Below are 26835 nucleotides of genomic sequence, written 5' to 3'. Positions count from 1 at the left end.
AAAATAAGAGCAAATCAAGACGTCAGCAGATGCAATGCGAGCAAAGTGTATTATAAAAGAAGCAGGTCCTTGATCTCGCCCACGGTCCGGCATTTCATTCTCTCTTTAAGTCTTTTTATGTCTCTCGACTTCATGACACAAACCTGCTGTACTCGTAAAACCGCTTTTTCACCTCGAAGTTCAGTGCAGTCCGCGCGCACCAGGACTGCGCTGAGTGAAGCAGGGGGCGGAGTTTCCAGCCTCCTTTTCTTAAAAAAAAAAAAAAAAAACCTAAGTCATCTGCTAAATGTTTGCACAGTTCGATAACTCGAAGAAAAGAAAAGACGGTAGGTGGGCGGCGCAGTGAAGTGTCCACAAGCGTGCCACTTGGACGAAGAAAAGAAGGGAGAGCGAAATAGATTAGCGGTGCAGCCAAACAAGAGCGCCAGTCCAAAACTCAGCGGCGGGTCAACTCATTTGGATTAACTCGAAACACCGAAGTAGCGGCAGTGACTCAAATTAGAATCCGAATCAGACAGAGGAGAGTTAACATCTTTCTGGAAAGAACACCTTCTTCGGTTGGTCAAAGGTGTTCTTAATGTACATTTTCCATTAGGGTGGTTAAGCGACTTTCGTGTGGATCATTCTCGATAAGATTCATTAAAACATTTTAATTAACAAGACGAATGCCTTAAAGCAGCAACCCTTCCTGTTATTTTCGTTTACAAAATCTTTACAGCAGGATGAAAAAAAGTTCGTTTTTATGATTAATTGCAAATCCAACCACTGGAATTCTACAAGACGCAGATGAAATTCTTCCAAATGCCGACGCCTTCTCCACGGACTCGCGCACTTTTAGTTTCTTTCATTTATCCTCTTCATCAGTTCCTGGAGAAATTACAGCTTGAATAACTTAACTTTTACTGTATATTGTAATTTTTTAGTAGGACTGTAGATTGCGATTTCTTTTTTTTTTTAAATGATGTTCCTAATACTCATCAAGTTCTTTACAAATTTGGATGTATTTTATTCAAAATGTACCTCTGCCGAATTCCTAATTCCCAAGGGATATTAGAAGGCGTTTTCTTATTGGACTCTACGCCTTGAATTTCTGTTTAAATATCGGAGTTGAAGAAGATTCATTCAAATTAAAAAAAAAAGGATATTTTTGTTTTCACATTCTGCTACACCGCCTGCATTGCAGGGGGATGTAGCACCCCGCGGAGCTGCCCCTTCTATTTAACGGAGATGTGCAAACTGGCAGCAGGACGAGCGCGTCTCCTAAAGAGCACCGACTTGTGAGCCGTCCAGGAGGACCGTGAGAACTCGGAGCCGAGCCAAGTCAAGCCATGCAACTCTTCAGAAACCAAGCGTACCAAATCAACCCCGTGAAGGAGCCCGAGGAGATGGACGTCCGAGGCATTAGCTGGGTACTCGCTTTGCTTTCTTCATCTACTTGAGATCTCTGGTAGCGAACGTCGAAAAGTAGGCGGGCATTTGTTGAGTGGAGAGACTTGGGAGGCTGGAGTTGGGGGGCGCACATAATAAACTGTTATCAGCAGGGAGTGGAGTATAGAAATTAGGGGTTATACTTGACCTCCTTGTACAATTGATTAGAAAAATAAAAATGAATAAGATGATTTGGCGGAGGGCAACCCGAGGAGCAGGGAGTCTGTTCTGATCCCCCCCCCCCCTTATTTTAGTTGTAGAGGGCTTACAGTGGTGACGAAGTTTAGACAGACAGATGTAAATATTTATTTGGAAGGTGGCTGCCGTGCTTAGTGTTATATTCTCAGTCTGAATCCCGCGCTCGCTCGTTATCTGGGTGGGTTTTGTTGTGGGTACTCTGGCCCCCAAAGATGTGCACATTAGGACAACTGGTTGTTCAAACGGACCCCCTGTGTGGGTGTTTGGTTGAGTGTGCCCAGTGATGGACTGGCAAGCTGCTTCAGAGCTGTTCCTTGCTTTGTGCCCAGTGCTGCCTAGAAAGCCTCCACATCTCCTTATCATAAACTGCAATAAGTGATTTAGTGAATGAGAATATATCATATTGGGAGCTTCATTTATTGATAGTGTGTGTGCGTCTAATGAAATTCCATAAAATACACAGATTTAACATCAATCATATAATAGAGATGCAAAGGTCACACAGTCATGTGACACATAATAATAAAACTTTGCATTTATATAGCGCTTTTCTCACTACTCAAATTGCAGGTTAAGGGCCTTCCTCAAGGGCCCAACAGAGCAGAGTCCATCCATCCATCCATTTGCCAACCCGCTGAATCCGAACACAGGGTCACGGGGGTCTGCTGGAGCCAATCCCAGCCAACACAGGGCACAAGGCAGGGAACCAATCCTGGGCAGGGTGCCAACCCACCGCAGGACACACACAAACACACCCGCACACCAAGCACACACTAGGGCCAATTTAGAATCGCCAATCCACCTAACCTGCATGTCTTTGGACTGTGGGAGGAAACCGGAGCGCCCGGAGGAAACCCACGCAGACACGGGGAGAACATGCAAACTCCACGCAGGGAGGACCCTGGAAGTGAACCCGGGTCCCCAGGTCCCCCAACTGCGAGGCAGCAGCACTACCCACTGCGCCACCGTGCCGCCCAGCAGAGTCTCTATTGGCATTTATGGGATTCGAACCGGCAACCTTCCAATTGCCAGAGCAGATCCCTAGCCTCAGAGCCGCCACTCTGCCAGTATACATAGTATACAAGCATGTACAATCACTGGATTATGTATACTGGGCATGTGGAATGGTCTGGATATGTCTGGGAGGTACTGTTTGTGATCGTATCATATTGTGTATATATGCATTGAGTTTCTGTGAAAGGCTAAATTTCCCCCTGGGGCCAAATAAAGTTTATCTATTTGTCTATTATATAGTGCCTTTCACACTATCTTTCTATCTCCTGGGCTTGACAAAACATTGGGCTCCCCTCTTCCAATCCCTACCAGCAGGCAGACCCACACTACAGACACGTTCAGTAACAGTGTATTATTTAACCAAATGGCAATGTTCATTAGTATTAATTAACAGAACATCAAACACAATCTAGTAACCTCATTATATGACCTGATTATATAGCACAAATGACATCAATTACACAATGCTTTTTTTGTTGGGATTAGATGAAAATTATATTACTATGCATGGAATTATATTATTGAATTGCGGGGGGACACAGTGGCCTATACACTCTTTGTATACATTAATAAAGTACAAAAGCAGTTAAACACTCTGATAACACGTCCACAGTCACGCTAAGTGATCATCGTCTGGCTGTCTGACCTTCCCCACAAGTGATAACGATAATCACAGTCCCAACAGCAGCGGCTGTCCTTTTAGCTTTTCTCAAAATACTCTCATTTTCCTGCCACATCCCAAAGAGTTACTAGTTATGTTCATTGGTGACTAAATTGGCTCAGCATGAGTAAGTGTGGATGAGATGTAGGAAAGAGGGCGCCCCGCGATCCACTGGTACCAGTCCAGGGTTGATTACTGCTTATCACATAACACCACCAAGACAGGATCCAGCACTGTGACATTGTAATTGACCAAGGACACATGACTGGTACTCTGTAAAAGGCCGACTCCTGCCTGATGCTTGTCCCACTACAGGCCTTTAGTGTACCGGAGCCTATCTTGTTAGCGAGGTTTGATAAATGAATAATCAGCACAGCTGAAGGACATGTTGTGTTGACTGGAAACTCTCCACTGACTGTGAAGGAGTGAGTGAATGTGTGTGTGTGTGTGTGAGTGTGGAAATTAATGGACTGGCACTGATACTGTGGAAGAGAAAGACAGATGGAGGTGCTTGGGTGCACTTGAAAATGAAGATGTGCTGACCTTTCATATCTGTCTGTCGTAGATAGATAGATAGATAGATAGAAGTACTATCTATCTATCTATCTATCTATCTATCTATCTATCTATCTATCTATCTATCTATCTATCTATCTATCTATCTATCTATCTATCTATCTATCTATCATATAGCGCCTTTTGTTATCTATCCATCTATTAAGCAATCCCTGCCATAGCTCTGTTTTGTATAGTGCCTTTCCTATCTACTATATAGGGACATATACCACTATATAGCTGTCTTTTATGGTGCCTTTCATACCTGTCTACTAAATATAGTGCCTTTTGTATTATTCTATTTTATATAGTGCTTTTCACATCAATTGATAAATTTGTTTCTCCAACAGCTGTCCATATAGTGCCTTTCATATCTGTCTGTCTATTACATAAAGCCTTTTATATCTGTTGTGTATAGCACCTTTCATATGTATCTACTATATAGCCTTTCACGTTATACTGCACCTTTCATATCTACCATTTATTATATCCATCCATTATCCAACCCACTCTATCCTAACTACAGGGTCACGGGGTCTGCTGGAGCCAATCCCAGCCAACACAGGGCGCAAGGCAGGAAACAAACCCCGGGCAGGGCACCAGCCCACCACAGGGCGCACACACACACACACACACACACACACACACACACCAAGGACAATTTAGAATCGCCAATGCACCTAACTTGCATGTCTTTGGACTCTGAGAGGAAACCCATGCAGACACGGGGAGAACATGCAAACTCCACGCCGGAAGGACCCGGGAAGCGAACCCAAGTCTCCTAACTGTGAGGCAGCAGAGCTACCACTGCACCACCGTGTCGCCCCATTTATTATATCATGCCTATCAAATTTGTTTGTGTATTGGAAATCCAATCTAATATATAGTGCCTTTCTATTTAGTTTACAGTGTCTTGTATATCTTTCAATCTTATATGGTGGTTTTCATAGTAATCCATGTTATTTTCTTTGATATTAGATAGATAAGGCAATTTGCTTGCTTTACCTCTCACTCTCTCTCTCTCTCTCACACACACACACACACACACCATCATGATGAAGAAGCATCTCACACATAATGAACTGAAAAGAAGACCACACTGAGAAGCACAACTCGGTGGCCATATTGAGACAGGCATGTGGCCTGTTCTAAAGAAAGCTGACCAAAAATGATGACTTAACTAGAGACTGTGAATTTCCCCTTGGGATTAATAAAGAATCTATCTATCTATCTATCTATCTATCTATCTATCTATCTATCTATCTATCTATCTATCTATCTATCTATCTATCTATCTATCTATCTATCTATCTATCTATCTATCTATCTATCCCAGCCCTGCACAGACAGTTACAGAAATATCTCAGTTAGATTCAGTTTATGCAGAAGTATGGAAAGAAAGGCAGATAAACCAAAGATTACTGTATATTCAGAAATAAATAAAATTCAGAGAGCTTCATAATGGATTAAGAAGAAGACAAGTATGGGGTACTACGTCTTTATCGTATCTTCTAACAGACTGATCGCTCCACCTAACCCTCGCTGTTGTCCATATAAATGAAGTGCCGGCAGTGTGTGGGCTCACTTTGATTCATTCCGAGTTCTTCAAGTTTGGCATTTTACTTGTAGCATTCCATGGTGCAGAATTAGGAAGAAGAAGAAACCCCCTTTTGGCTGTCGCCCTTCAGTCGTTATTTTGTGCAGCATCACTGGAGGAACAGCTGGTCTGTCTTACTTAAGGAAAGATGAAGAAGCTAAACAGAGGAGTGTAAAATGTTGACATTGTGCAGCCTGAGGCTAAAGAGCTACTGAAAGTAAACATGTCAGTGGCTTGCCTGCGTGATTTTGATTTACGGCTACACCTCGATTTAGAGAAGGCCGGAGACATCTGAATGTTTTGTGTGGTCTACAGTTTGATTTTTATTAATGTCAACTTTCTACTAATCTGCATACCCCATGTCAGAAATTTCAGTTATTAGCTTGTAGAATGTCATCAAGAGGCATTTATTAGTTTATACTGCATTTTTCAGTATTTTAAATTAATCGGGAAAGTTTTAAAAAGCCATATATAATAACAATCTCAGTCGTAAACCATTGAGAAGGCATTTGTCACATGAGAGGTTTGGCATCAAACTAACAGAAGTGGCAGTTCAGGGTGATGTTTTTAGATGGGTGCAGAATTGGCTCAGGCACAGGAAACAGAGAGTGATGGTGTGAGGAACCTCATCAGAACTGAGTGATGTTAAGAGTGGCGTCCAGCAGGGGGCAGTGCTAGAGCCACTGCTATTTTTAATATACAGAAATGATTTAGACAGGAATATAAGTAACAAGCTGGCTAAGTTTGCAGATGATACCAAGATAGGTGGATTAGCAGATAATCAAGAATCTGTTGAGTCATCAGAGAGGGACTTGGACATCAGACAGGTTTGGGCAGATTTGTGACAGATTAAATTGAAGGTCAATAAATGTAAAGTATTACACATATGAAGTAAAAATGTGAGGTTTGAATATACAATGGGAGGTCTGAAAATCTAGAGTACACCTTATGAGAAGGATTTAGGAGTCGTAGTGGACTCGACATTATCAACTGCCAGACAGAGTTCAGAAGCCATTAAGAAGGCTAACAGAATGTTAGGTTATATAGCGCCTTGATATGTGGAGTACAAGTCACAGGAGCTTTATAACACACTGGTGAGGGCTCATCTGGAGTCCTGGGTGCAGTTTTGGTCTCCAGGCTACAAAAATTCCAGAGAAAAGCGACTAAGTTGATTCACGACTACAGGGGATGAGTTATGAGGAAAGATGAAAAGAGCTGAGCCTTTACAGTAAAAGGAGATTAAGAGGAGACATGACTGAAGTGTTTAAAATTATGAAAGGAATTAGTCCAGTGATTCAAGACTGTTATTTTAAAATGCGTTTACACAGTTGGTAAACTTTGCACAGATATTGGGAAGTTTTTCTTTACACTGAGAACCACAGACATTTAGAATAAGCTACCAAGTAGAGTGTGGTAGACAGTAGGAGATTAGGGGCCCTCAAAACTCGACTTGATGTTATTTTTGGATGAAGTAAGTGGACAGGACTGGTGAGCTGTGTTGAGCTGAATGGCCTGTTCTCATCTGGGTTGTTCCAGTAAGGTTATTTTTAATCGACAATTCTTCATATATTATGTAATGGGTTGTTTCCTGCTTTGGTCCTGATGCTGCCAGGATTGACTCCAACTACAGTGCATCCGGAAAGTATTCATAGCGCATCACTTTTTCCACATTTTGTTATGTTACAGCCTTATTCCAAAATGGATTAAATTCATTTTTTTCCTCAGAATTCTACACACAACAGCCCATAATGACAACGTGAAAAAAGTTTACTTGAGGTTTTTGCAAATTTATTAAAAATAAAAAAACTGAGAAATCCCATGTACATAAGTATTCACAGCCTTTGCTCAATACTTTGTCGATGCACCTTTGGCAGTAATTACAGCCTCAAGTCTTTTTGAATATGATGCCACAAGCTTGGCACACCTATACTTGGCCAGTTTCGCCCATTCCTCTTTGCAGCACCTCTCAAGTGCCATCAGGTTGGATGGGAAGTGTCGGTGCACAGCCATTTTAAGATCTCTCCAGGGATGTTCAATCAGATTCAAGTCTGGGCTCTGGCTGGGCCACTCAAGGACATTCACAGAGTTGTCCTGAAGCCACTCCTTTGATATCTTGGCTGTGTGCTTAGGGTCGTTGTCCTGCTGAAAGATGAACCGTTGCCCCAGTCTGAGGTCAAGAGCGCTCTGGAGAAGGTTTTCATCCAGGATGTCTCTGTACATTGCTGCAGTCACCGTTCCCTTTATCCTGACTAGTCTCCCAGTCCCTGCTCCTGAAAAACATCCCCACAGCATGATGCTGCCACCACCATGCTTCACCGTAGGGATGGTATTGGCCTGGTGATGAGCGGTGCCTGGTTTCCTCCAAACGTGATGCCTGGCATTCACACCAAAGAGTTCAATCTTTGTCTCATCAGACCAGAGAATTTTCTCTGTCATGGTCTGAGAGTCCTTCAGGTGCCTTTTGGCAAACTCCAGGCAGGCTGCCACGTGCCTTTTACTAAGGAGTGGCTTCCGTCTGGCCAGTCTACCATACAGGCCTGATTGGTGGGTTGCTGTAGAGATGGTTGTCCTTCTGGAAGGTTCTCCTCTCTCCACAGAGGACCTCTGGAGCTCTGACAGAGTGACCATCGGGTTCTTGGTCACCTCCCTGACTAAGGCCCTTCTCCCCCGATCGTTCAGTTTAGATGGCCGGCCAGCTCTAGGAAGAGTCCTGGTGGTTTCGAACTTCTTCCACTTACGGATGATGGAGGCCACTGTGCTCATTGGGACCTTCAAAGCAGCAGAAATGTTTCTGTAACCTTCCCCAGATTTGTGCCTCGAGACAATCCTGTCTCGGAGGTCTACAGACAATTCCTTTGACTTCATGCTTGGTTTGTGCTCTGACATGAACTGTCAGCTGTGGGACCTTATATAGACAGGTGTGTGCCTTTCCAAATCATGTCCAATCAACTGAATTTACCACAGGTGGACTCCAATGAAGCTGCAGAAACATCTCAAGGATGATCAGGGAAACAGGATGCACCTGAGCTCAATTTTGAGCTTCATGGCAAAGGCTGTGAATACTTATGTACATGTGCTTTCTCAATTTTTTTATTTTTAATAAATTTGCAAAAATCTCAAATAAACTTGTCATTATGGGGTGTTGTGTGTAGAATTCTGAGGAAAAAAATGAATTTAATCCATTTTGGAATAAGGCTGTAACATAACAAAATGTGGAAAAAGTGATGCACTGTGAATACTTTCCTGATGCACTGTACCTGTAACCCTTGGCTTTAAAATGTACGCATGCCTGTATGTCTGTTCATATGACTGGTGGTTGACCACTGTGGGCTGGTGGGTTAGCACTGGCGCCTTACAGGTCCACAGTCTGGGGTTTGAATCCCATAACTGTTATTTTGTCTGTGTTGAATTTACATGTTCTTCCCATGTCCAGGTACTTCTGTTTTCATCCCACCTCCTGAAAGATCTGCGATTCCATGTCACATTACATGACATTTCCAGCGATTTTTTTCAGTCATAGCCTTTACTTACATATTCTTATTAAGACAGAGGCAGTCCTGTAGTTTGACATTCCCAGCGTCTCACTCTGATTGGTCTGCGACTCTCCCTGACAGGTTTGATTTTTGTCTAGTCTGAAGGGGCGGGCTCTGCCTTTTTGAGAGCAACCAATGAGTGCTCATCAGGAAGCATTCATTTACATATTCTTATTAAGACAGAGGCAGTCCTGTAGTTTGACATTCAAAGCGTCTCATTCAGACTGTTCTGCGACTCTCCCTGACAGGTCTGATTTTTGTCTGTTCTAAAGGGGGGTGGGCTCTGAGTGCGTGAGAGCAACCAATGAGTGCTCATCAGGAAGCATTCATTTACATATTCTTATTAAGACAGAGGCAGTCCTGTAGTTTGACATTCCCAGTGTCTCACTCTGACTGGTCTGTGACTCTCCCTGACAGGTCTGGTTTTTGTCTAGTCTGAGGGGGTGGGCTCTGCATGCATAAGATTAACCAATGAGTGTGCTCATCTGGAAGTACAATGCATAGAATGCAGTGATGATGAAAAAGGAACACCGGGGTCTTTGGACCTCACAAACGGAAAAGAAGTTTGTCTGTTGGATGTTGTATTTATTTTTTCCATTCTGTCGTGGTATGAAAAACATGAAAGGGGACGAGACTGAGGCTGAACTTGCAGTGCCTGTTAATCCTTCATACAGGGATAGCTCTGTTAAGTAGCATGCTACTGACTGTCACAAAAAGGGGTGAGCAGTAAAGGGGGGCACGCAGTCACTAAATCTGACATGCTCTGCAATTTTTCTGCCAAATCTAACATGCCCCATAAGTAGATGTCATGTAATGTGACATCGACTTTAGGATAACTGAAGACACCTGACTGTCCCGGTGGGCATGTGACGCCTCACCATAGACCTCACAAGTAGAATTGAAGCTCGTCTGTCTGGTGTCACATGTTTTACGTGCCACAACAGAATGGGGGAAAAAAAGGAAAATTTTGGGACTGAGCTTGCTTTCAAATGAGCACCAGCTCCGTCTGATAGCATATTGTTGGCTGTCAGATAAAGAGACGAGCACACCAAGGAGCACAATTGTGCTGGGCAGTCGGGCTCAGAAATTCAAGTCGACGAGATCAACAACCTCACTTGCCAGGTTTGACTACCTCTCTGACTAGACGTTGTGTAATGTGACGCTGACTTAAGAGCTCCATCCATCCATCCATTATCCATCCATCCATCCATTATCCAACCCTCTATATCCTAACTGCAGGATCACGGGGGTCTGCTGGAGCCAATCCCAGCCAACACAGAGCACAAGGCAGTAAATAAACCTTGGGCAGGGCGCCAGCCCACCGCAGGGCACACACACCCGCACACCAAGCACACACACACGGGACAATTTAGAATCGCCAATGCACCTAACCTGCATGTCTTTGTACTTTGGGAGCAAACCAGAGTACCCGGAGGAAACCCAGACCACAGACACGGGGAGAACATGCAAACTCCATGCAGAGAGGACCCGGGAAGCTACCCACTGCGCCACCGTGCTGTGACTTAAGAGCTCTTCAGTGAAAATGCAGAAGTTTGCCCTCCCACGACACGGAGGTGCTGTTCCTGATGTGAACTTTGAGGGGGTCGAATTGGCATTTGTGCAATTTGCTGGCTGTGTAGTCAAGGGCTGGAATGACGTAAGAAGTCGGGATGGAGGTCATCGGTTACCATTAGGTATTCTCTGCTGTCACAAGAGGAAAAACAGAGCTTGAATTATGGCTTCTGGGTTGGGGGACATGCGATAACCCAGTGTGACTCTGGCCAGGATGATGAAGTGATGCAAGTCAAAGGCAGAACAGCACCGGGCATTTTTCTGCGTATTACTGAAGCTCCTGTGGGAAACTTTATAGCCGTTCAAGTTACAAATTGTGTCATGGTGGCATGCTCTTTTGAAGGCAGACGCCGTGGTTTCTCACAGGAACATTCCAATTCCCCCTAGGTGCCCCCCCCCCACCCCACTATCTACTAGAAAAGATAACCGCAGACCTCCTTCTGTTGAGGCCAAGAATAGCAAAGACTTGGGCTACTGACTGGCAGCACGGGGTGGGGACACCCATTTTCACACCAGTCTTTCCATCTGTAAGAGGGGTTGTGGGCATATGAGGGGGAAGCCCCCGTTATGGCACACAGGATGTGAGCACCGGAAAGACGGCAGAGTAGGTGAGTGGGAGGTTTGTTCAGAATTCTAGGAGACGAGCGATCAGTGGTGCACATAGGGGAGCCCTGACTGAGTGAGAGGTGAGTGGATGAGCCACATTTACAGGTAATTTTTATATTAATTACATCACCACTGACCTGAAAGTGGGACATTTCTGACTATGGGATGTAGGGGCCGTTTAACTCAACACGTGTGGTTAAATTGAGTTTAAGTGAATAGATGTGATGGATGGTTTTAATTATGAATTATGAAACCGGTTAAAGTGACGGAACAGAAGGCATGTCATTAATTACATATATAATTATATGAGCTCCGCTGTGAGCACAAGGGGGTTGAAACTGATTTTTAAGACTAGGCAGACAGGCATTGATGTCGATGTTTGATCTTCTTTACAAATGACTGCAATGAACGCTGAGTTACGGGAAAGGAAGTGATTATCTCTATTAATCACTAAGAAACCATCCATGCGGATGTGTGATTTTAGCTATGAGAGCGGTTAAAAAAAATGACATCTAACACACAAATGTAAGTAACTCTGTAGTGTCAGTATGTGATCTTCGCTACCCCCTATAGACACAAAGATACCCGGATATGTGGAGAGCTTGAAAGACTTTCAAAAGGTCTCGTCGTTGAGTAGGAACGTCTTATAAAATGAAAGAGTCGTACCACGGTTATCAGAAAGTTTTTACTGTACACCCCATTCACCTTCTGCATACTTTACTGCAATTTTTGTCTAGCAGTCTACACTTGATAACCCATAATGACAAAGTGAAAATGTTCTTTCACAGAGATGATCAAATTTATTAATACTAAAAAACTGAAAATTCTCATTCAGACCCTTAATTCATAGAATTGGTACCAATTCCAGTCTTGAGTATTCTTAATCAGTCTCTATAAGCTTTGCACACCTTGATATGGGCAATTGATTTCATTGCATGGGAAATGCACTATATGAATAAAAATGATGATGATCCATCCATCCATCCATTATCCAACTCGCAATATCCTAACACGGGGTCAAGGGGGTCTGCTAGAGCCAATCCCAGCCAACACAGAGTGCAAGGCAGGAACAAACCCCGGGCAGGGCACCAGCCCACTGCAAGTGATGATGATGATTATTATTAATAACAAATAATAATTATTCCTGGCAGATCTTCTCAAGTCCCCATTAGATTGCATGGGAAGTGTCTGTAAACTGCAATCTTCAGGTCTCCCACACATGTTCTATAATGATAATGGAATGAATAATAATAAAATCAAACAAATCACCAGGACCAGATAATATTTATCCTCGAGTTCTTAAGGAGGCTAGCGAGTATAGATATAAACCCTTGGCACATATTTTTAGGAAGTCACTACACACTGGAGAGATTTCAAAGGACTGGAAAATGGCAAATATCATCCCATTATATAAAAAGGGTGACAGCAACTACATGCCAGTAAGCTTAACATGCATCATAGGAAAATTAGTGGAAGGAATTATTAAGGATAAGATTGAGCAACACCTGGCAAGGACAGGAGATTAACTGAACAGTCAGCATGGGTTCAGAAGAGGATGGTCGTGTTTTACTAACATGCTAGAATTCTATGAGGAGGCAACAAAAGGATACGATCAAAATGGAGCAGATGATATTATTTATCTGGACTTTCAGAAAGCATTTGATAAGCTGCCACACGAGAGGTTGGGCATCAAATTAAAAGAAGTGGGAGTTCAGGGTGATGTTTTTAGATGGGTGCAGAATTGGCTCAGACACAGGAAGCAGAAGGTGATGGTGCGGGGAACCTCATCAGAACTGACCGATGTTAAGAGTGGTGACCAGCAGGGGTCAGTGGTAGGGCCGCTGCTATTTTTAATATACATAAATGATTTATATAGGAATATAAGTAACAAGCTGGTTAAATTTGCAGATGATACCAAGATAGGTGGATTAGCAGATAATTTGGAATCCGTTATATCATTACAGAAGGACTTTGATAGCATACAGGTTTGGGCAGATTTGTGGCAGATGAAATTTAATGTCAGTAAATGTAAAGTATTACAAATAGGAAGTAAAAATGTGAGGTTTGAATACACAATGGGCGGTCAGAAAATCGAGAGTACAGTACACCTTATGAGAAGGATTTAGGAGTTATGGTGGACTCTAAGCTATCGACTGCCAGCCAGTGTTCAGAAGCCATTAATAAGGCTAACAGAATGTCTGGTTATATAGCGCCTTGATGTGTGGAGTACAAGTCACAGGAGGTTCTGCTTGAGCTTTATAACACACTGATGAGGCCTCATCTGGAGTCCTGGGTGCAGTTTTGGTCTCCAGGCTACAAAAGGACATAGCAGCACTAGAGAAGGTCCAGAGAAGAGCGATGAGGCTGATTGAGGGCTACAGGGGATGAGTTATGAGGGAAGATTAAAAGAGCTGAGCCTTTACAGTTTAAGCAAAAGAAGATGAAGAGGAGACCTGACTGGAGTGTTTAAAATTATGAAATTAATTAGTCCAGTGTGTGTGTGTGTGTGTGTGTGTGCCCTGTGGTGGGTTGGCACCCTGCCTGGGATTTGTTCCTGCCTTGGAGCCTGTGTTGGCTAGGATTGGCCCCAGCAGACCCCCGTGACCCTGTGTTCGGATTCAGCGGGTTGGAAAATGGATGGATGGATGAAAACTGTGATTTTAAAATTAGTTTATCGAGTACATGGGGACACAAATTTTAGGAAGTTTTTATTCACACAGAAAACCACAAACACGTGGAACAAGTGACCACGTAGTGTGGTAGACAGGAGGACTTTAGGGACTTTCAAACTTGACTTGATGTTAGTTAGGAGAATTAAGTGGACGGGACTGGCGAGCTTTGTTGGGCTCAATGGTCTGTTCTCGTCTAGAGTGTTCTAATGCAGACAAGGAGTTCTAATGATTCTTTACCATTATAAATAGTTTTTCTCACAGCTGTCAAAGCACTTTTTATAGTGAGTGGGCAGCCACTTCAACCTTCACCAATGTTTAGCACCCACCTAGGTGAGTATCCATTGTTATTCCCGTATGCTGTTCGGTGGTGAAGGGGTGAGAGGGAGATTAGTGACATGGGATGATTAGGGGTCCAGAATGACTAGGCCGTGGTGGGCAGTTTATCCTGGACATTGGGGCACACCCTGCTCTTTGTGAAGGATGCCCAGGGATCTTTTATGACCACATAGAGTCAGGACCTCAGTTTTACTTCTAATCCGGGAGATGGTGCTATTTTCACAGCACAGTGTTCCCGTCGCTGCACTGGGGTATTGGGATCCATATTCAGACCACATGGTAAGCGCCCCCTGCTGGCTCTACCAACGCCTTTTCCGGCAGCAACCCAAGCTTTTCCTGTCTGGCCTCCCATCCAAGTACTGGCCGGACCTGAATGTGCTTTGCTTCAGGTGGATGACCTGATCTGAAGTGCCTGTTCTATGGGGTGTTACCTAAGAGAGGGGTGCCACCGGGCACCAAAGCACAAACTCACAGTGCACCCAGCACAACTCTGAGTTCAAATAAAGTGTATTTATTTGTTACCAATGCATTTCCCAGCAAGAACCAGACAAAATCAACACAGGAATACTGCAATCAATCAACTTCTTCTCTGTTTCCTCCCTCCAAGTGAGTGTCGCCCACTGCTTCCCGACTGTGGGCTTCTTTTAATTTGGACTGCTTCCAGTGTCACGGCATAGGTCGGCCAAAACACTTCCGAAACCATGTGCAAACCAGGGCAGTCCTCTCCTGGTAGCACCCAAGGACACCAGTTCCCATGCCACCCTATGGGAGTCCTAACTGGGTTCATTTCAGAGAATCATCTGCACATGCCATATGGGGGAATGAACTGCTCCTGGCATCCATGTTCACCCAGTCCATCCATTATTCTTCTGCCCTAGTTGGAATGAAGATCGTCAGGTGTTCCAGCCAGATTAAGTCTCCACTACCACCGTCCTTCCAGTTATGGCCTCCCGGTATGGCAAGAAATCGTCCTCCATCTAGGCCAGGATGTCCTGCCCTTCCTCAGTGTTACTTAAAGGGGCTTTGGCCATTGCTTTCCAAGGCTCCTTGTATTGATGTTGTTTTTCCCAGAATCAGCAGTAGCAGCTTGGCGATGCAGAGGTGACACCATTTTCCACAACTGGATAAGTGCATGCACGGGTATTTCTAATAATAATAATTCTTTACATTTCTATAGCACTTTCCTCACCATACAAAGCGCTCCCAACGCAGGGAGAACCCGAGACTCAAACCCATGATCTCTGTACTACGAGGCAGCAACGCTAGCACTGGCCACCTGCGCGGATAATCATTTGTTCAGTGAGTGTATATAACCAAAGTATTAAAATTGACCAAAATGAGTTTTATATATAATAGTTTCTTTTGGTTGTCTTTTGAATGTTGATACAACTGTAGGAGGAGCTGTGCAACATTAATGTTCAGTGGGTGAGGCGTAATAATCAAATCACTTTTTATTCGCCCCTCTCATCTTCCCGTCTGCTCTTCCTGGTGAGGGACCCAGCAACAACATTATTTATCAGTGCAGTACATCATCTGACTGGAACTTAATCTGATTAAAAAGCCGGGCCCACCTATGGTACACCTCGAAGGGCCTCGCCTCGCCTTGACGTCTGCCATTCGTATTTTTAGCCCATTTACAGCACCCTCGCCAACCTCAGCTGGGCTAATCTCGATTCTGTTTACCTTTACTGACAGCAGTACAGAGCAATTACTGTCACTTATTAACGATTCCTGATGTCATCTGATGCAATGTCAGCCTGACTACACCCTGATAGGGAAAAAGTGAGGTTCGGGAATGGGAATGTGGGCCCACGGAATGGATAAGTGGATATGCCCTTGCCCAATAGGTAGGTACAGTGGCAGTTATTGGGGTCAAACTACTGGAGATAACATTATACCTTGACTTATCTGCACAAACGTACTATAGTTTTGAATTTCCCTGGGGGGACAAATTATTAAATATCTATCTATCATATAGTGCCTTTCACATCTATCTATCTATCTATCTATCTATCTATCTATCTATCTATCTATCTATCTATCTATCTATCTATCTATCTATCTATCTATCTATCTATCTATCTATCTATCTATCTATCTATCTATCTATCTATCTATCTATCTATCTATCTATCTATCTATCTATCTCTGTACCTCTGTTGTCCAATTCAGGGTCTTTGTGACTGGAGCCTGTCTCAGTCTGACTGGGTGGAATGCATAGACCAACCCGAGATGTGGTGCTAGTGAGATCAGATTAAGACCCCCACAGGCCCCTGCTGAGCTCCATACTTTAAACAATGCAGCACACAGATACCTTACTGTTTAATACGAATACACTTGAGTGGTGAAAATGGGCGCAAAGTGGTCCGTGATGTCCACACTCCCCCTGGGTGATTTCGGACACACGGTTGTTTGATCACGTGAGGAGGTGCCCCTCCACAATTTTGCCTCACAGGTTAGGAGGGATTGTGAGTGGTGAACACGTCCCTTGCTGTCATGGGCCCCCTGGGATTGGACCCACAGCACCTTGATGGGAGATATGCCCATGGATGCCAAGAAATTTAACAAATGAGAGAAGACCATTCAGTCCATCAAGTCTGTTTGTTTCGCTAAAGGCTGAGCTGTCCCAGCTTCTCGTCCAGATTCCTCTTAAAGGTTGTCGAGGTTTCTCCTTCCACTCCATGACTTGGTAGTTTGTTCCAGAGTCCCACAACTCTCTGTAATCATTGTTTGAAATCCACTTCCTGTGCTGACCATGTGCCTCCCTTCATGGCAATGATCTACCCATCTTCTAATGGCTACTTCAACCATGATAATACACCGTGTCACAAAGCAAAAGACAAACAGACTTCATAAACATAACAATGAGTTCAATTTTCTACAGTGGACTTCCCAGTTACCGGACCAGAATCTAATCGAACACCTTTGGGATGTGGTAGAACAAGAGATTGGCATTATGAATGTGCAGCTGACAATTCTGTAGAAATCGTGTGATGCCTTCATGTCAACATCAACCAGAATATCTAAGGAAGATTTCCAACATCTTGAAGAATTCATGCCACAAGGAACTGAGGCTGTTTTGAATGCAAACGTAGGTCCAACCCAGTATTAGTAGAGTGGTCCGTCAATGATTATACGTATATGACAAGATGCCTGGAGTATAATGGATGCTAAGATTGCATGGAACAGAAGTAGCAACCTGACAGCGGATGTCCACATAGGCAAGTGGAGAGCAGTTCTACATGGTAGATGCTTCTGGAGGGTGTTTGTGTGGGGGTTGGGGGTACTTAAGGCTTGCAGTAATACCTCCAGGTTGCCAGGTGACAGCAGAGCGATTCCCAGTGGGAGCTTGTTGTCCCAAACAGAGTGATGTGGTTCATAGGCTGACTTAGAGGCCTTGACTGCTTATGGCTTTGCATGGAAATTTAATTCACGTTAAATTTTTAAATAGCAACAAGGAACAGTCGAAGGATTTGAATTGATCAAAAGGGAGCAGGCAAGCATGATGTTAAACACACAGGCAAAGTTCAGTACATGGAAAGGCAAAAACATACTGGTAATAATCAGCAGGATGCAAACCTCAAAAACACCTATAAGAGCCAAACCAAGGCCCTTCAGTAGTCAGCCTCAGAAATGGGCCTCACTCCGGGCAGCCTGACCCAAAACTCCACAGACAGGCTTTAGCTCAAAATGGAGAACAGGATTTTAAAATGTTTTATTTTGAATACTTTAAAAGTCCCAAAACACACACAAATGCTGCTCAGGGTAGAGGCACCATCACACCTCTGGCTTGAGAAACCCGTCAATACAAAGAATATTAATAAATGCAGATATTTATTTGGATTTAGCAAAAGAAGTACAGAAATAGCAAAATGGCAAACATGAACCAAAAGTCCAAAACTGTAATTCAGAAATAGTAATTCAAAGACAGAAGCAAAACTCTCCTAAACTCTTATCAGTTGAGAGCTGAGAGTCCTCCTAACTTGCTCATCTTTGCGATACGGACGGCTCCTTGGTCTTCGGAGGCCCCCTTCCTACTCCATCCTGTTGTACTCGGTCTCTCTCTCGCGCGTCCTTCTTGCTAATTCATCACCACAGAATGGCTACTCTTTATCCATCCCTCACTTTTCAGCTGTTCAGGGACCGAATTGTGCCTTCATCATCTCAGGGCTATCTTCCATGTTTGTCAGCAGTTTGGTTGATCAAGCTGTGGCTCCTCCTCATCCTCAAGTTCTGTGGCGGTAATGCTTGACCACCAGCATCTGTCTGAGAGACATCCTTCTGTCCACTACACTCTTTTATGCATCAGGTATTGTGTACCCTGAGTAGAATATATTAATTACACCCAGTGGTCCGTAATGACCTAATACCCCTCACGCCATCCTTCTCTTTCTAAACGGTGCCTTCCGACCAGTACACAAAGCCCTAATCCAAACCCACTCTCTGTCCTCTCTAAGAGTGACTGTATCCTTGGGCTGCTCTCATGTCTTACCAATGCCAGTGGTGAGTCTGGTGTGTGGGACAGTAAGGAGATTACTGCTCTAGAACCTGAGAGAACAACACGAAGTGTATGGAGCCAGTAGCTGAGTGAGTTAGAGGGGGGTAAGGTTAATGTAGGGCTTTGAAGGCGAGAAGCAGAATCTTGAATTTTAATCCTTGATGGAACCGGTGACCAGTGAAACTGGGAGGGAACAGGAGAGATGTGAACAGAACGCCTTGTGTGGGTGAGGACTCTGGCTGTGGAGTTCTGAATGTACTGTAGAGACTTCCATTTTTTGTCTCCTCAGAGCAGAGAATCTTTCTCCTCGTGGTCTCCGAGTCCTTTAAACTGTCACATGCCTCTTACTCAAGAGTGGCTTCCATCTGACCACTCTGCCACAAACTCCATCATTGATGGAGTGTCGCTGGAGATGGTCCTCCTTCTGACAGTTTCTCCCATCTCAGCAGAGGACTTCTGAAGCTCTCTTAGGGTGACCCTTGGCTTCTTGATCAACTCCCTGACCAAGACCCTTTATGCCTGGATACTCGGGCAGATGGACAACGCTCGGAAGAGTCCAGACTTCTTCATTGTGAATCTATATACACAGGTGGACTTTCGAAATGAGGTCCAATCAACGGAGTTTGGCATAGGTGGGCTCCAGTCAAGTTCTAGACACATCTCAAGGAGAATTAAAGCAAACAGAAGGCACCTGAGCACAATCTGGATTGCTACAGCTAAGGGTCTGAATGCTTCTAGGAATGAGAGATTTCAGTATTTGAGTTTAATAAACTTATTAACCTTTCCGAAAACAGGTTTTCACTTTGTCATTATGGGATGTTAAGTGTAGATTGATGGGCAAAAAATGGCAAATTTATCCATTTAAAAGTAAACCCACAACAAAATGAAGTGTGCAGAGCATAAGCCCACCCCTGTCTGCAAACAAGTGGCTAGACCAGCCAGAAAACTGATAGACTTGAGGTATGATACAGTTTGAAAAGGCGCTATATAAGTTTCTTTGCTTCTGATCTCGACTACGGTTACAGCCAGTCTCACTGCTGTTTGCCACCATCAGTCTGTGTTGGTCTTGTAGTAACGCCACAGGAAGTTCACATCTTACACCCACGCTCCACTTCAGCACCACGCGGCCCGTCTGAGAACCCCGGGTGGGGGAGAAGGAGTGGGTGGTGAGTCCAAACAACTCGTGCCACTGGCAAAGAGCCGCTCCTGGGTTGTGACAAAGTCATGCTGTGCTGGTGGTGTCCCGCCCCCACGTGACCAGCTGTTTAGTGCCACGGCTGTTTGCTGTGTAAACACACTCTGTCCGGGTGGAGAGGGCTTTGTGTTTAACAGCTGGGGGAGGCAAACAATAGCAAGTGAGGTGTTTGATTTTTTTTTTTTTTTTTGTGCCAATGTTCCTAGCAGCTCCTTATTGTCCTGCCTCGCCACACGAAAACCCCCGGCTACACGTCCTCACACCTACACCTTCACGGTGACTGCTTGTGTTTTTGCAAATAACAAATCATTTTCTCATGCAGGGTACTTGTTAGAGGAGCGAGGAAGAGGGGCACATATTTGGAATACCTCTGTTCCTGCAGAGAGAGACAGAGAAATTGAAAACATTGGAAGAATTGGGACAAGAATGGGCCATTCAGACCAACAGACTTGTCCATCCCACTCGCCTGTGTTGTCTAATTTGACATCAAGGGGTGATCTGGAGGTCCCTTAAGTCCACCACACTAGTTGGTGTCTGTGGTTCTAAAATCTGCCCTTGAGCTTCCAGTGGTGTCCTGGCATTCAGATACCAAGACTGGCTTATCTCCGAGCAAACCTTCAGAAAGTCTTTAGGCCTGCTCACTGTTTACACGTTTCTAAGCTGCAGCCTTGGATTGAAATCACTTCTATCCATTTATTACCCACATCTTTTTTTTTTGTTCTTTATTTCGCCTTATACAATTTCTTGTATTAGGAATTTGTTAGTTTTCGAATACCCCTTGGGGTCAGAGCGCAGGGTCAGCCATTGTACAGCACCCTGGAGCAATTACAGGTTAAGGGCCTTGCTCAAGGGCCCAGCAGAGCAGTGGCCTTTTTGGCAGTGACGGGGATTCGAACCGGCAACCTTCGGGATACCAGCGCAGCTCCTTAGCCTCAGAGCCACCCTTGCCTGAAGAAGGGAACTGAGTTGCCTCGAAAGCTTGCATATTGTAATCTTTTTAGTTAGCCAATAAAAGGTGTCATTTTGCTTGGCTTTTCTCTACATTCATAATGGCTAACATGGTACAACACCCTAGTATTACCCACATCAAGTAACCCTCAATACCATGGGATAACAAAACAACGACAGGATTTTGGAAAGTTTTGAAAATCTCTCTCTCTCATATATATATATATATATATATATATATATATATATATATACCCAGAATTAGGGTGAAACACGCATCGCATACTTTTTGCATTATTTGACAGTAAACTATTTCAACCATTCTGTGATCTGCTTCTCGCAACTGAAAGAGGGCACCATGGCGGATGTTAGCCAACTTGCTGACCAACCACAAGCTTTACCTGGTAGGTAACCACCCATACAATCAGATTGTGATTCAGACTACGAATGCCATATACATATATATAATATATATTGTGATAAAGGCGCTTTATTGGTGCCAACCCAACACAGACTGACACCAGAGGCACGGATAAAATAAACAAAAAGATTTTATTTTTCTTCACCTGTTGGGCACGTCTTCCCCGTAATCCCCACAGGCATAAAACAGTCCCAAAAACCACTCTTCTTTTCCTCCACTCCTCCCAGGGCAGCTTTGTCCTCCTCCTCCTACCGACTCTGGCACCCTGAGTAGTGGCTGCAGACTCCCTTTATAGCCCACCCGGAAGTGCTTCAGGTGGTAATTAACCTACATTAGAGTACACTTCCGGGTGTGGCTGCGTTGCCAACCAGGATGAGCTCCGGTGTTCCATGATATTGGCCCCCCGATGCAACCCAGGGGGGCTGCCACCAAGTGTTCCGGGGGATGTAGAGTGCATCCCACGGCTGCTTCCCCGGATCCAGTGTTGAAGGGGCGTCCTGGCCGGGCATAGGTCCTGGTTGTCCGCCACATTATATATATGTTATATTCATTGCATTCGTAGTTTGAGTCCCAACCTGATTGTATGGGTGGTTACCTACCAGGTAATGCATGTGGGTCGGTCTGCCATTTGGCAAACATTCGCCACGGGAACCTCTTCAGTTGCAAGAAGCAGATCATGGAATGTTGTATAGTTTACTGTCAAATAATGCAAAGAGTACACAACACGTGTTTTGCCCTTATTTTGGGCTCATCAGGCGTACGCACTCTACTGTTCTAAGTCCATCCATGGTTCAATCCCCGCAAGGGGACCAGTAGAGTGTGTACGCCTGATGAGCCCAAAATAAGGGCAAAACACGTGTTGTGTACTCTTTGCATTATTTGACAGTAAACTATGCAACATATATAATATATATACACACACACACATATATAATGTGTATATATATATATATATATATATATATATATATAAATATATGTGTGTATATATACAGTATATGTATATATAAATCTTAATTCTTTAGATTTTTGTTTATCATTGGCTGAGCTTTCAAAGAGATGTTACATCAATACTTATTTGAGCCTCCTTTTGCAAATATAACAGCCTCTAGATGCTGCTCTCCTATAGCCTTTGATGAGTGTCTGGTCAAAACTACCTCCGTCCAGAATCCATTCTTCCATACACAATCTCACCAGTTCAGTGAAATTTGATGGCTGCCGAGCATGGACGGGCCTGCTTCAAATCATCCCATAGATTTTTGATGATATTCAAGTCAGGGGACTGTGACGGCCATTCCAGAACATTGTACTTCTCTCTCTGCATGAATACCTTTGTAGATTTTGAACTGTGTTTTGGGTCATTGTCTTGTTGGAATATCCAACCCCTTAGTAACTTCAACTTTGTGACTGATGCTTGAACATTATCCTGAAGAATTTGTTGATATTGGGTTGAATTCATCCGACCCTCGACTTTAACAAGGGCCCCAGTCCCTGAACTAGCCACACAGCCACACAGCATAATGGAACCTCCACCAAATTTGACAGTAGGTAGCAGGTGTTTTTCTTGGAATGCGGTGTACTTCTTCCGCCATGCAAAGCGCTTTTTGTTATGACTAAATAACTCCGTTTTTGTCTCACCAGTCCAAAGCACTTTGTTCCAAAATGAATCTGGCTTGTCTAAATGAGCATTTGCATTCAACAAGCGACTCTGTTTGTGGCGTGAGTGTAGAAAGGGCTTCTTTCTCATCACCCTACCATACAGATGTTCGTTCTACAATTCAGCACAATTTGCACAAAGATGTACAGATACACCATCTGCAGCAAGATGTTCTTGCAGGTCTTTGGAGGTGATCTGTGGGTTGTCTGTAACCATTCTCACAATCCTGCTCATATGCCGCTCCTGTATTTTTCTTGGCCTACCAGACCTGTTGGGTTTAACAGCAACTGTGCCTGTGGCCTTCCATTTCTTAATTCCATTCCTTACAGTTGAAACTGACAGTTTAAATCTCTGAGAAATCTTTTTGTAGCCTTCCCCTAAACCATGAGACTGAACAACCTTTGTTTTCAGATCTTTTGAGAGTTGCTTTGAGGATCCCATGCTGACACTCTTCAGAGGAGAGTCAAAGGGAAGCACAACTTGTAATTGACCACCTTACATACCTTTATATCTCGTGATTGGACACACCTGTCTATGAAGTTCAAGGCTTAATGAGCTCATCCAACCAATTTGGTGTTGAAAGTAATCAGTATTGCGCAGTTACAGGCATTGAAATCAGCAACATTACAAGGGTACCCAAATTTTTGCACAACCAGTTTTTCACATTTGATTTAATTTCATACAACTAAATACTGCTTCACTAAAAATCTTTGTTCGGTAAACACCCCAGTACTCAGATGTTCCTAGGAAATGAAAGACAGACCACTGTTATCTTTTTTGTTGAAAGTAGAGTCAATTTTTCTGCAGGTTGAGAGGGGTTCCCAAACTTTTTCATGACTGTATATATATGTGTATATATATATAAAATCCAATGTCTGTCTGTCAGCTTTTCACGAGAGAACTACTTAACGGATTTAGATCGGGTTTTTTTCTATAACTTGCTTGAACAATCCAGTTGATTTTGCGACTACTCTCATCGAGCTAAAAATCATAGTTCGCTTGCGATACCGATTTATTTGCCCGAATCTGAGAAACATGCAGTGGGCCGAGGGGTGGTGGGGCCCTCCTCACTCACTAGCCAGCCTCAGGGCGTAACCTTAACTCCGCTTAGATGGCGAACGAGAGAACAACTTAACGGATTTAGACCTGTTTTTTTTCTATAATTTACTTGAACATTCCGGTTGATTTTGCGATTTTTGCTTGCAGTACCGATTTATTTGCACAAATCTGAGAGAGACACAGCAGGCCAAGGGCAGGGCGGTAGGGCCCTCCTCACTCACACTCCAGCCTTGGAGCACACCTTACATCCACTTAGCTAGCAAATGAGAGAACTACTTAACGGATTTAGATCTGTTTTTTTTTTTTTCTAGAATTTGCATGAACATTCCGGTTGATTTTGCGACTTCTCACATCACTCTAAGTTTCATAGTTTTCTTGTAGGAGTGATATATTTGTGCTAATCCAAGACAGAGGCTGCGGGCCGAGGGGAGGGGAAAGCATGACATCAGGAGTGGTCAGTTGGTCTACCTCGGTGTTTTGGAGCATAATTTGCCTCAGCTTAGGTAGCGATACCTTTTTGTTTATCGATTTTTAAAGTTTGTTCTGTTTCACGACTATGCGGGAGGAGCCTTGGGGAATGGCTAGTTTATTATAAATTAAAAGCTGAAATATCATGTTGATGCAAGTACGCAGACCTTTTGCTATGACATTGGACATTTGGCTTTCCAGAGATGGGTTCAAGTGTGAGCTCTGGTTGGGCCACTCAAGGACATTCCCAGAGTTCATCTTAAGCCCTGGGTGTTGAACTCTGGGCCTGGTGGGCTGCAGTGGCTGCAGTTTTTATTCCGACCCTTTTCCTAATCAGTGATCAGTTTTCACTGCTAATTAACTTCTTTTCTCTTCATTTTAATAGCGTTGTTTTTAAGGTTTCAGTCCTCTGAATTGATTGTTTTCTTCATTAAATGGCAGCCAAACAGAAATGAGATGTGAAACGAGCCAACAGATGACCAGCTAAACTGGGATTTCAAACTCCCACCAATTTCACTCCAACCAGTCTCTTAATGAGAAGCTGATTCTTGCTGTTAATTAAACGCATTATTTAATTCCATGGCTTGTTGCTGCTCTCATTCTGCCACAGCAGACTGTTGGATTTTCTGTTTTTTCTAAAGATTTGATTACATCTTGCCTGAAGAAGGGGCCTGAGTTGCCTCGAAAGCTTGCATATTGTAATCTTTTTAGTTAGCCAATAAAAGGTGTCATTTTGCTTGGCTTTTCTCTACATTCATAATGGCTAACACAGTACAACACCCTAGTAATGCTGTTTTTTCTAAGAACACCATCAAGATGTTTTGGTGACCTGAGAGATCAACCTTACAGAGACCATCGCCTTTCTTTATTTTCAGATATTGTTTGATGGGCACAGGTGAGCTGGTTATGTGGCGGCTTGTTTTGTGTCTCATTATTGTTTGGCTGCTAATTAAGGAAAAAGAGACAACTGAGGGGCCTGAGTCAAGTTAATTAAAAATAAGACAAAAGAAGTGGTCACTAATGAAGAAGATGGTATGAATGAAAATCTGCAGCCACTATGGCCCTCCAGGACCGGAGTTTGACACCCGTGCCCTAAGCCAGTCCTGTGTTGTCTTTGCTTTGTGCTCATGGTCATTCGACCCAGTCTGAGGTCCAGCATATTCCAGAGCAGGCTGTCATTAAGGATATCTTTGTACTTTGCTTTGGTCAGCTTTACCTCACCCCTGACAAGTGTGCCAGTCCCTGTCACTGACAAACAACCCCACAGCATGATGGCGCCCCCAACACGCTTCACTATGGGAGTGGTAATGCACAGGCGACGAGCTGTGCTTGGTCTTCTCCAGACATGATGTTAATTTTGGTTTCATTCTGACCAGAGGGTCTTGTTTCTCCCAGTCTGAGAATCATTTAAGTGTCTTTTCTTTAATCTGTAACATGTGTCTTTTACTGAGGAGAGGCTTTTATCGGTCCACTCTGTCATAAAGCCCAGATCGATAGATCGCTGTAGTGATGGCTTGTCCATCGAGGAGTTTCTCCCACCTCCACACATGTTTTTTAGAACTCAGCCAGAGTAACCACTGAGTTGTTGATCGCCTATCCTCCCGAGTTTCTTCTCCAACCATTGCTCAGTTTGGCTGAGTGGCCAACATTAGGAAGAGACATAGTTGTTCTAAACTTCTTCCATTTAACAATTTTGGAGGCCACTGTGCTCTTAGGAACCTTCGGTGCTTCATGAATTTTTCTGTCACCTTTGCCCGATCTACCTCTCCACACTATCCTGTGCGTTCCATTTGAACTTAGTAGTCGGAGTTTTATGAGTTCCTAGAAGGGAATTTCAATTGGAATAACCCCACAAGTCAGAGGTCCTACTCGGAAAGTCACGAGAGCCTCAAAATCCAAGATGGCTGCGTCATTAAAAGCGAAAGCTGTAGTAAAATGCTTTTTATTAGCACTTATGTCTATTAGAGTCTCATTAAATCAGTTGTACACACCATACTGTCCAGCTTCTACCTTTGGGCATGTTGCTATGGTGTATGAATGAGCAAAATACTGCATACATCTAGTTACCCAATTAATATGTTTATGTGATTATATAAATTGAACAATCTGGACGAGAACAGGCCATTCAGCCCAAAAAAAAAGCTTGCCAGTCCTCTGCATTTAATTCTTCTAAAGTAACATCAAGTCAGGTTTTGAAAGTCCCTAATGTTCCACTGTCAACCAAACTACTTGATCACCCTTTCCAAGATTCTATGGCTCTCCTTGTGAAGAAAAACTTTCAAATGTTTGTGTGAAATTGACCCTTAGCAACTTTCCAACTGTGTCCCCATGTTCTTGATGAACTCATTTTAAAGTCACCATCTCAATCCACTGGACTAATTCCCTTCATAATTTTAAACACTTCAATCATGTCACCT

At 43.7% G+C, this 26835-nt stretch overlaps 1 protein-coding gene across 1 annotated transcript in view; it reads left to right on the top strand.

Annotated features, from left to right (window-relative positions):
• The first annotated feature begins 274 nt into the window (after positions 1-274).
• The window catches only part of rapgef3 (Rap guanine nucleotide exchange factor (GEF) 3), a 119363-nt gene continuing 92802 nt past the window's right edge, over positions 275-26835 (top strand). The window contains exon 1 of the mRNA XM_028798489.2: positions 275-1409. Coding sequence (XP_028654322.1) covers positions 1329-1409 — 81 coding nt within the window. The 5' untranslated portion in view covers positions 275-1328. The remainder of the gene's footprint in view (positions 1410-26835) is intronic.

The sequence above is a fragment of the Erpetoichthys calabaricus genome, chromosome 3 (assembly GCF_900747795.2).
Source record: "Erpetoichthys calabaricus chromosome 3, fErpCal1.3, whole genome shotgun sequence".
Taxonomy (NCBI): Eukaryota; Metazoa; Chordata; class Cladistia; order Polypteriformes; family Polypteridae; genus Erpetoichthys; species Erpetoichthys calabaricus.
The sequence above is the reverse complement of the archived record's forward strand: the minus strand, read 5'-3'. Positions and strand labels throughout refer to the sequence as shown.